This window comes from Corvus cornix, chromosome 3 (genome assembly GCF_000738735.6).
Source record: "Corvus cornix cornix isolate S_Up_H32 chromosome 3, ASM73873v5, whole genome shotgun sequence".
Taxonomy (NCBI): Eukaryota; Metazoa; Chordata; class Aves; order Passeriformes; family Corvidae; genus Corvus; species Corvus cornix.
Window position 1 is genome coordinate 51,128,895 of NC_047056.1, and position 11,692 is coordinate 51,140,586.

General features: G+C 45.8%; 1 protein-coding gene across 1 annotated transcript; it reads right to left on the reverse strand.

The window, feature by feature from the left end:
- Positions 1–867: 867 nt before the first annotated feature.
- Positions 868–3,816, reverse strand: CITED2 (Cbp/p300 interacting transactivator with Glu/Asp rich carboxy-terminal domain 2). Its single transcript, XM_039569937.1, has 2 exons — positions 3,518–3,816; positions 868–2,886 (listed from the first exon to the last, which is right to left on the reverse strand). The coding sequence occupies exon 2, from the start codon at positions 2,877–2,879 to the stop codon at positions 2,157–2,159; it is 723 nt and encodes a 240-aa protein (XP_039425871.1). The 5' UTR covers positions 2,880–2,886; positions 3,518–3,816; the 3' UTR covers positions 868–2,156.
- Positions 3,817–11,692: the final 7,876 nt, after the last annotated feature.

An 11,692-nucleotide genomic window follows, 5' to 3' on the forward strand; every position in this document is an offset into this window, starting at 1 on the left:
AGAGTGCATTTAGTTATCTCAGTTTTCCCCAGAAGCATAAACTTCCTTCTTTCTACCTCTGCTAATACTTTAATATTTACTTGATTTTTTTTTTTTTTTTACATTCATAAACATGTTAGCTGCTTTGTGTCTGTAAGGCAAAGAAGGCCAAGTATCACTTTTCTTACCAGCTGGGACAGTCTTAGTAATCAGTTTAATTTCCCAGCTTGATTTAAAACACTGCTATTTACACTCCCATTGTGTGGTGATATCCTCCTGTTTACGTGACCAGGTTTAAAATTTAACTACATCCACCATGCTGTTTTTCTTCCTAATTCAGAAGACATGGATTAAAAAGTAAGCAAAAAGAAAGCTCGGTAGTACTTCTCCTCTATCAAACTTGGGAAGCATGGCTAAACAGGATTACATGTATTATTAAGGTCTTGATCCCACAGCCCTCACCGACCGAGTAACTTGTGCAGGAGCTTTGCCAAAGGCCGAGTGAGGGCAGAAGGCAGCAACAGTTGGCACTAAATGTCAGCTGCCTTAAAATAATGGGCATTTTTCTCCAAAATATTTTAAGTAGACCTGTATGGATTTGTGTCAGTGGCTTCAGTTGGTAGCAGTTTCTGGGAGACAGGGGTCAGAGATGTCCCACTGAGGAATATTTCAAGGATATATTCCCCTTCTCCTAAGTCACTGGAAATGAAATGAAATCGGTTCCAGTGTCACACAGATCTGGATTGATGCAGCAATCTCCTGTGTTAACCCTGTGAGGTGAGAGGCAGAGGGTGACATCCACCACCCTCCCTTCCCATGTTACAAATACTTTTTACATAGGTCTTCCAGGTGAGATAATGAATATACAAAAGAACAAAGTCTACTATATAAATGAAAGCAGATTTATAAAATTACAAGTTTAATAGATAAATATAATAAATACTTTATGCATCATAACTCTGGACAACTACATTTAAAGCAAGTATGTTGGCAAGTCACAAAAAAAGTTGCGCTCTTGGCAACTTTATTTTTCAGAAAACCACACTGACAGGCATATTACAATGTAACGCATGAGGCTTTATGCTGTAAGTATGCTCAAATCCCGCTCATCTACCGAGTTCACCATGACATATATATGGGTGTAGTGTATTTTCTATTTTGGAATGTCTTTTTGCACACCAACACGGTTGTACAGATAGATGTTCCACTTACCAGGGACAGTGGGGAAGAGTTTTGAAGAAAAATACTGGTAAAATGACTTCTAGAAAAACTAAAGCATTTCGTAACTTTTTATTGACATTGGCAAATTAAAATAGAATAAATTAACAATATTTTCTCAAAAAAATGTTTTGTACAAAAATACTGTCAAAATTTCCTGAAAAGCTTTCAACACAGTAGTATCTTTTCATGTACTGAATAAACTATATTAGCACAGTGTCAAAACGCTGAAGACAGAAACAAAAAAAAAAAAAAAAAAAAAAATCTGTGAATGTTTGCCACTAGTCAACATTCCATCCACACCATATTATTGTCTGTACATATGGGGGAGGGGGAATGGGTAGCAGACTTTTTAAGTAACAGTATTACTTTTCCTGATCTGGAAAGGTTTGGCCCACATCTGTTAAGCTTCCAGTTTAGAGTATTCAGAAAAAAAAAAAAAATTAAGTCTGCACTGCAATGCATAGTTAAAAATTAAGCAAGATGGCAGCTTTTGTGCAGTAGTATCTGCCCTTCAAAGTTCATGCAACCAACTAATGCAATTTTTTTCCCTGTTCACTCAGAATTTGAATGCAGTTCAAGTCATTGGAAATCATCGTTTACAAAATCCACAAGATTAAGCAATTTGCCAAGATTAATATCTAACAGTTCGGCACTGTGGGATAATTATGGGCACGTTACTGCGAGGAAATTAAGAGAGGGAGGTCGGGAGGGGGGCAACCAACATAAAAAGGCAGAGTTCGCTAGATATTATTACTACAGGAGGGAAGGTGAGTGACAAAGCTACAAAAAGAAAAAAAAGGTGGCAGCGATTTAAAAAAAAAAAAAAAATTATACAAGCGCATAGTTGACTCTGCTTTCCAGATTCTCACCTTTTCAAGCCCTGAAAAGTGAGACACCGTGTCTAGGGGAATGTTTTCATTCGCACCGATAAAAGTCCTTTGTTTGTTTTAAATGAATCAGCAGCTCACCCTGCTGGGCTGCTGTTTGCAAACGAAGTCTGTCATGAAGTCAAACTCGTTCTGTCCCAACCACAGCTCGGGAAGCTCCTTGATGCGATCCAGCCCCATTTCGATGACTAAGGACATGAGGACCTCCTCGTCGATGAAGTCCGTGTCTATGACATTGGGCGGCAGCATTGCCGCGGGGACGTGGGGGACGGCGGGCGGCAAGCCGCTGCCGCCGCCGCCGCCGTGCTTGGGGTTGCAGTCCCTGAAATGCTGCTGGCTGCCGCCGTTCAGCTGGTGGCTGCCGGGGTGCAAGTCCGGCATGTAGTGGCTGTGGGGGTAGGGGTGGTGGCTGAAGTACTGGTTATTCAGCTTCTGGAGCTGCATGCTGGCGCTCAGCTGCCCTCCCGGGCTGGCGACGGGGGGGGCCATGAACTGGGAGCCGCTGAAGCGGGCGGGGGGCGGCATGCTGCCGGCCGGGTGCCCTCCGCTCACGCTGCCCGGCCCCATGGCGTGCCTCACCCCGCTGCTCGCGTTCATACTCCCAGCTCCGTAATGTATATGGTCGCCCATCAGGGCGCTGAAGGCGTGCTGCTGCGGCGGCTGCTGCTGCTGGTGGTGGTGATGGGGGGTGGGAAACTGCCCCATGCCCATCCGATGCGCAGGGTGGTGGTGGAGCCCGCCGGATCCGTCGGGGAATCGTCCGTGGTTCATGGCCATCATGTGGTCTGCCATGGCTCACCTGGAAAGTTAGCGTGTGAATACATTAGGAAAATACACCCTCCTCGGACATCCAGCCGCCCTCTCCCGGACCAGCTGCATCTGCCTGGCCCTGACAGAAATTACTTCGCTGGTCCTGCAGTCCTCTCTCCTTCCCGGTGGAGGGAAAAAAAAATCTCCTAAAATTTACAGTGTACTACTCCACCATGGAGTACAAAGGGAAAAATAAAAAGGGAGCCCGCGGAACGAAAATCCCGGTCCCCTCCGCTAATCCGGCGGGCAGCACGTCTTCCCACTCCAAGTCGCGCATACCTATCGGCGGGGAGCGTCGCATTCGGCCACCGCCGCCGCCTCCCCGCACGCTCCGGAGGCGCCCAAGCCCCCCGGCTTCGCCCGCGAAGGCAGCGGATTCCCACGGCACTCTCACTAACTTGCGGGGAACAAGCAAAGAATTGGCAAGTCCCACCTAGCCGCTGTCAGCAACTTTTGGAATTAAGTCTCAATTATTTTGGTAAAAATACGGTAATGCATAGATAAGGACGTGAAGCCAGGCAGCTGAGAAACACCTTTCCTCGCGTGTTTATACAGTCACGTTTTCCCTGTTGCACACAAAAGGGACAGCCGGCACCAGCCACGAGAACCGCCGCACTCACCTCCCGGCTTCTTTCTTCCTCTCCTTCAAAGGTGGCGGTGGAATCAAGTCAGCGAGAGTCACCCAGCATAGAGAGGGCTTCTCCGGCTCCCTCTCCCCGGCGCTGACGTGACCGGCGCCGCGATCGCTGCCGCAGCCCCGGAGCTGGTTCTCGCCCCTCCGCGAGGCGCATCGGCACTTGCCAACAATGAGCTGTGTTCCTTACACGGCTTTGGCCGCGGCTAATATAGGATTTCAGAAGGGAGGAGCAAAACCCTTACAGGCAACCAGAAGTAAAACCTGGAGCAAGCGGGGCGGGGGGGGAGGTGGGGGGGGGGAAGGGAGGGGAAGGGGGGAGAAGAAAAGGAAAAAAAAACCCCAAACACCCAACACCCAACGCGCGCGCGCAGGCAGCGGGGCACACGCGTGTACGGAGACACGCGGGAAAGGGCCAGGCGGGTCGGGAAGGCACCCGCGCACCCCGTGCTCAGCGCCTCCCCCGGGAACAAAGCGGGGCTCCACGGCGGGGCGGCAGGAGCGGCACCCCGCGCACCCCGGGGCCGCTCTCCCGCCGCCCATGGCCCCGTCCGGCCCCGCGCCCGGGCATCGCCGCTGCCCCTTCCGCCCCGTCCGCTCGTGTCGCTGCAGCGCGGCGGCCGCCGACACGCGTGGGGTGAGCGCTCCAGCAGCGCTGCCCGGGCAGGGCGAGGTCCGTCCCTCCGGCGCCGCCGCGGTGCAGGTGCCCGGATCCGCCGGCGTGAGGCCCCAGAACCCGCGTGGGCGTTCTTGGGGCCGGCCCCTCTCCCGGAGGCGAGATCCGAAATCCACCTTTTTCCACAAACACGGGCGCCGCATGCGGGAGGTGTGTGTGGGGATACCGGCACGCTCCCCACTTCCCACGTCCTTCCATCTCTTGTTTTTTCCACACTGCACCCGCGCTGTGCAGGACGAGTGCCCACCCACTCTTGCCCTTGGCCGGTGTGGTGGGGTTTATTACCGTTATTTACGATTGTTTTCATTGGAATGGCAAAGAAAAACAGAACATGCGGAGTGCGGGTGGGCACACGCTTTGCACGGGCAATCGCCCTGGCTGGGCACGTCCCCTGTCGCTCCCCCTGCCCGGCAGAGCCCTGACTCGCTGCACAGTCCCGGCAAGGGCCATGCGTATCCAAGCCGTCCCCCACCCGCGAGGCCGGCGCTCCTGCCTTTTGCTCCAGGATCCACCAGCTCCTCTCTGAAGGGCAGCCATGCTGAAGTAGCAGGGAAGATCTGAGAGGTTGGGGGAAGCATGCCACAGGGAAGTGCTGGATGGTGGCCCACTTTTCCACAGTGCTTTTGCCTGGCTTTCTTCTTCCCGTGTTTGTTTTTCTTCTTTTAGCCATCTACAGGCACACAGAGAGTGACAGTGGTAGGCAGGACACTCCCCCCCACCCCCGGCACAAAGAATTGTGAATTTGAGGTCAAAGCGGCCATCACGTAGGCTGGGATGGGATTTCTCCTCCTCCATGTGGTTTGCAAGGATGCACCACGGTGCAGGAGTACCTCCCTGGGGAGGCACAGGTGAGGGCAAATGGGATGCTTCAAGAGGCTGTCCATGTGGCAGCCGTCTTGTCCCCTTTTGGGTCGGCCAGGTTCTTACTTGGCTACAGTGACTTATGAAACCAAAAGGATGGTTAGCTCTGCCTTGTCTCTCCTTGGGACGGAGGCAGAGCTGGGATGCACTGAGGTGTGATGCATGAATGTCTCTTTGTGGCTGGTGCAATCCTTTAGCAAAGCCACGTGGGCAGGTGGCAGTGGTTGGGCACACATGGGATGCCAGGAAAATACCTGGCTGACATCCCAGCTGTGAGGAACAACAGAGGTGAAATCAAAGTGCTGGGAGGACAGTAAGCTTTAAAAATGTGAGTTACTTCAAGGAAGTTACCTTATCCTGCAGCTCCCTTTCCTGCAGCAGTTAAGTAGGGTACCCACCACGATTTCACCTTTTGGTCTTCAAATCCACATGAGTAGGTGGACATCTGGAAATTGCCACTGAATAAGGCTCTCCAATACAGCCAGGGATGGTCAGAAAAGTAACAGTACCCTTCTGGAGACTTTTCCTTCTCGTTGGTGTGCAGGTTTTGCAGGACAAAACAATGAATAATAAGAAGATCCTGTTCCATTTGGCAAGTAGTCAGCTGTGTATCATGACAGGTGGTTTGTTTAATGTCACATATCCGTGGTGGTACTGGTATGCCTTTTTGCTCTCCACTGCTTTAAGTTTGCGATCCTTTTTAAAGCCGAGCACACATTGTATCACCACCCTGCAAATGCCCTTTCCTATTTTCAGCTTTCAGGTGTTGGAAGCTGCCAGCTTGCCAAAGTGAGTTATGGACAATTGGCATGAGACTGCCAGAAGCAATAGTAGGGAAGTCACAGCCTCCATGACACCTCACTCATACAAAACATAACTTCAGGTATTTATAGCCCACGTATAAAGAATTAGGCAGGATGGTGCTTTCTTCATCGAGGGCTGCAATGGGATCCCGATAAGGCTCAGCAGAGCAGTGCCAGGCAAGGCAAATCTGTCACTGTTTATGGCCACAGCAAAGTGGGAACACAGTCAGTTGATTGCTTTCCAGGAAATGGCTGGAAGACTTGTGACTGGCAGCTAAGGGAAGGCAGGACAAAGCATGAGGCCATCACCACTGAGCTCTCAGGAAACCCTGAATCTCATTTGTTTGCCACTCCTGATCTAAGCCATGGTTATTTAAAGAAATCTTTTCACTCATATTCTTCAAAGTCTTCTGCATATGAGTTGGTTCCTCAGTCAGACAGCAAGAAAGCAGGGCACTGCATATCAGGAGAAAGCCGGAGATGGCCAGGGGTGGGAATGAAAGCAGCAGGATTCACAGAGTCGCTGTTCAAGTGAAGAATCGGAGTAGAGTTGAAAGCAGAATGTGACTGAAGGCCCCATCTAGGAGGAATCATGATGATGGAAAAGAAAGAAAAAGATGGATCCTTGGTTAAGTGTTAACATTTTGGATTGGAAGGCTGGCTTGCAGATGTGGCTCTGTTCACTCCTTCCAGAGTGGAATGTCTGCTGAGTGTGGTGAAAGGAAGGAAAGGAGAATCACAAAGGAGAATCCCAGATGGTGTGTTTTCGGATATTTACTGGAAATGTTTAAGCTCGTTGAGTATTGGGGGTATATCCCTGCAACAAGATACCCAGGGCAACCAATTTCAGGGGGACTTGGATCTTTTTTTTTTTTGCAACTTCAGAAATGTAATCCCTAACTCTCTGTAACTTGTCTGTCCCAGATGATTGTGGAGGTGAGTTTCTGTGTGTTCCCTCCCACGCTGACACAAAGCAGTCAGGAAAATCCAGGTCAGGACAGCTGCTAGGGTTATCTGATAGGAAATTTTATATTAGAATGATATCCTGGAAGAAATGCCCTTTCAGTAGAAATGATTATGCTCTGCTATTGAGAAGACAAGCCATGATTTTCTGGCTGCTCTCATGTTTGACCCCTTCAAAACTATCTTCAATCCCACCCTTTCCAGAGGCACCTGGCAATTGGGATGGAGGAGGGAACTATGGTGCAGAAAGTCCCCAGCTCTTTGCTGGATGGCTCTCCCTAGTTTCACTGCCCACCCTGAGGAAAACCAATGACAAGTTTGTTCCAGATGGGCACCCAGGAAGCAGAGAAATCTTATTTGGTCTCTCAACGTGCTTTTTTTTTTTTTTTTTTTTGCCTGGAACTCCCTTTGTGAGAAGAACACTTTGGTTTTTTTTTGCTGTTGGGGTTTTGACTAAAAGGGAACTCTGTTTTTTGACGTGTGTTACTGAGAGACCTGTTATTCTTATGGGACTGAGGGGAAAGATTGGACACAAGAGTAACCATGGTCTGGTAATGAGATCCTCTGTGTATCCAGGTGGGAAGGAATTATCTTGGCAAGTTTGGCTGTTTGAACAGCCCCAAAGCCCCAAAGTCCAGACTATGGCAGAAAACATAGGATTAACTCAGTTTACTTAGTTCAATATCACACAAGCTTCCTAAAGCAATCACAGCTCCCCTCTGTTGGTCCAGACACTAGCCAGGCATTTTCCAGAGCTGAGCATCTAAGTCTCCTGTTCCAACAATCTACTCTCACAGGGAAAGCCACTGTTCAGAGAGGTAGTGCACCTGGCATACAGGTGGGCAGCCCAAGTGTGGAAGAGATGACCCACTGGGGATTTCTTTCAGTGGTGGCCTATGTTCCCAGGAATTACTGGAGTGATGTCAAAGCAAATCTGTATTGTGTTCCTAAGAGCTGGCTAGTGGCAGAAAGTCAGTGGAAGGGCAGAAAGACACATAGAATATGCTATCTCAATTAGTCTGTATGGGATTAATTTTTTCTTTGACAGGTTTCACAGGATAAACCATCTCTGTGCTGATTGCAGGTGGTTACTGTGCTGAGGATTGGGGTTACAGGTGTGCTTTATTAGCAACAAATCATTCTGAAAGGAGTTACCCAGGGCAAGGAACTTCCTTGAAGCACTAGGGGATATGTTAGAGGGTTTGATGTGCTTGCATCTCTTGTTGGTATGCCAGGAACCAAAGATGTACACTTAAAATTGCTGGTCAAAAGTAAGGAACACAGGCTATGCAAATTGTGCTACTCTCTTCCCACCCACATTTCTTTGTGTTTTTGTTAGATGGATCAAGATAGTAATGTGCTAGTATATTTTATTTTGATAATAATGAATGTGACTTTGTACCCTTTATCTGCATGATCTTATTAATGTGAGAATGTCTTGGGAAGCATGGCAAGCTCCTTTGTTTTACCCTTATATGCCCTCTCAGTGCAGTCTTTCAAACTTGTGTGATCCCAAGGGAGAGCCTTCCTTAAGTGTAATTCCACTGCAAGGTATCTTTTTTTGAAAAAGTAACTCTGCAAAAATGGGAACACTTATTAAGAACATTATTTCCTGAAGAGGCACGAGAGAATGTAAAAATACTAAAATAAACACACACATATGCAAATAATGAATCAAGCATCATTCCATTTGTACTTTGTCACATAGAACCCCAACACTACTCTTTACATTTTGGAATCAGTGGGAACCAGAAGTAACAAAAGGAAACATTCAGGTGCTTTTGACAAAGCAGTGGCATCTTCTGTAGTAAACGGAATAACACAAGCTTCAAATAGAGCACAGAGGTGGAAAGCAGTCACCAGAGCTAGGCTGTATGAACAAATATTTTTTCGTCTGGAGACTAAGCCATGTGCTAAAACTACTGGTTTGGGTCAAGAAAGATTTTAAAATTTTTTTTTAGGTAGAATGAGATGCTTTATTTAATTAAAAATTATCAGAAAGCAGTGCACATACTTCTAAGTATGTATTAGACCTGGATGAGTACACCTAAAGTGTTTGTTGTATACATTCTGTAATTAATTGAACTGGTAGTTGACAAGTAATTTATTTGAAGTCCACCAAATAATTGAAACTTATTATTAGAATGGAATGCTAAAAAAAAAAAAAAAGAAAAAGATGTTTGATTACAAATATAGGCCTCAGTACTGATACATTTATACGCATGATTAAGTCATGCTTTTTGGGAGATCATTTCACACAGTACCCTACTCTCTTGCATCTGCATACAAACATTCTATTTTAAGTTGGTGAGGCTGTGCAGGAAGTAAGATTCTTCTCAGTATGAGTAAGGTTGACAAAATCTTAACTTCTCAGACCACTAGCTAATCAAATTGACATAACTTAGATCCAGCAACTGTCTGTACTTGGGACTGGATTTTCAGGTGATCACATCTTTACAGCGCAACAGTCCACTTGAGACACTGCTGTGTGTGAGTGTCTGGCTTGGAATTTAGTAATACCCAGTAAAAAACTTAATTACATGATTCCATTGATTAAGTTCAAATTCAATATTTCTGACTTGAAGAAAATGTTAGTAAAATGAACATAATGGTTATATAAGAGAAATGTTCTGTTGCAATGCTGAACACCAATTTAGATATGGATAAGCACGTACTTTGGATATGCTTATTGGACCTAATGGTATCATATGCAGCAAAATCTCTCTAAATCACGCGAGAAATACTGACTTTCATGGGACTACAAGAGTTCAGTATACAGCAAACAAGTGTGTGCAAAAATGGTATTGTAGTATGTAGGAAAGTAGTTGTTCCATATAATCACTATGGTCATTGAGGCTTCTCCAGCAACTCTGCCACTTAAAATTTTTATTTAAAGAAATAGGGAAGTTGTTTAGTCCTCCTCTTGATGATAAAGGGTTACAAGCAGCTGCCGTGTTGGAGTCATGTGTCATACATTGTCAGCAGACAGTTGCAGTTTCAGTTACATTTTCTCTTTTGATTTGATTATGTTCTTCTCCTAAATTAAATAATTATAATGTGTGTACTGTGTGGTAATGGCAACACCATCCATTCCAGGCCTTTAGAAATATGCTGCGGGTTGAGGAGAATTTGTAAGCAATAAACCTTTGCATCTCATTTGTCATTTTAGGCAACTTACTTTGCATACACCTTCTCCAGTGGTTTATTTTTTACAAGTATGAAGAATCTGGGAATCATTCCAGTCTGACCTGTCTTTTCAGTGGATTTTCACTGCCTTTCTTTAGCTGAGAACCTTTTTACTGCAAAGCTGTATTTTGAGGCTTTATATTTCAAACTGGGTCTCATCTCAATCCAGCACTTCACATTGTCTGTTTTCTGGAACACCGATAGGTTATCTTTGTCTTCTGTGGCAAGGGTTAATCTTGCTCAGACAGCCCATTCTCAGTGTAGAAGATGCCTATCTGTGCTTCTCCCTTCCTCGATGCTTGCTGCAGAGGAGCCTTGCTGCTATCCCTCTCAAGATCAGTTACACACTTTCTATGTGGATTACTTCCTGTTTTCCTTCAGCCTATCATTTTGGTTGGCACCAGCAAATGTTGTTTCCATTTGTGTAAGTAGCTGTTTTGTGGGCCCTAGGATTTGGAAACAATAGACTTGATTCTAGTACGTTTTAAGTTTTGCTCTGAAGTATGTACAGTAAGTCAGTCAAACCCCTGAAAAATAATGAAATCTAAACAAATGTAAATATTCAAAATAGTTTATATTTCCTAAAATTACTCAAAACTCAAGTTTGGCAGCCCCTTATTTGGAAATATAAACCCTGTTTTCTTATCGGTCATATCTTTATGAGCGTTGCAAACTACACCATCAATGTTTTTTCAATTGTTTTTGGTTTCAGTTGTTTTTAGGCAGGCACAGCAGATGTATGTAATTTTTCACACTTTGCTGTTCTCATTCGTCAGCCTGATGATATCATACTCAAGCACTAATAATACTACTACTCGCCTTTTACATAAATTAGCACTTCACAGCTTCAGAGCGTAATACCAACATTACCTAATTACTCTAGAATTGAGCATGCACTCTTTTCCTTTTAGAGTAGAAGCTGATGGATTTAAATGGTCAAATGTAATCAGAAAGGAAAACAAGTCCTTTAATAGCTTGTGTAGTGGTCTCATCAAAACATGGGTATGTGTTCTCTCCTCTCTCTCAGTTCCAGCAGTGTAATTAAAATCAGACTTAAGTACCCAAGTTCCTTTCTCCTTCTGAAAGTCCTCCATAGACCTCAGTTTACCTCTCTGTAAAGTGGAAACAACTGATACCTTTCTCCTAGAAAATGCCTAGTAGAGATCTTTTTGGGGTAATGCCTAAGAATCACTACTGTGGTCACAAATATTTGACATCAAAAGATTTTACAGTTATCTTAGTTTTCTGCATTTATTTCAGATCATGAGTGGGGCTCCAGCCACCTTAATGTCAGTAGAAATAGTCATTATCATCACTGACTTCAGTGCAGGCAGGATCCACTCTGGCATTTTTAATCTCATCCAAAAGGTAACCCTTCTAATAGCCTTGTGTTCAGTCCCACCCAAGCAACAGGACAAAATTCTCCCATCTCATCTCTGCCTTCCCTGTGTCCTAAATATTCCACTCCCAGTGCCTCTTACCAATTACCTTTGCAAGACTCTTTGGAGGCTCTTGCTTCCTTTCTGCTCCAGGATGAATTATCCCTGCAAACTTTCAATCCTCATAGCTCTTGTCCAGGAAGATCACTGCAATTTTCCTTCTAAATAGCCCATTTCCTGCAGCTACGTGCAACACCCCCCACCAAATCTCTCACAGGGTGAATGGCAGCATT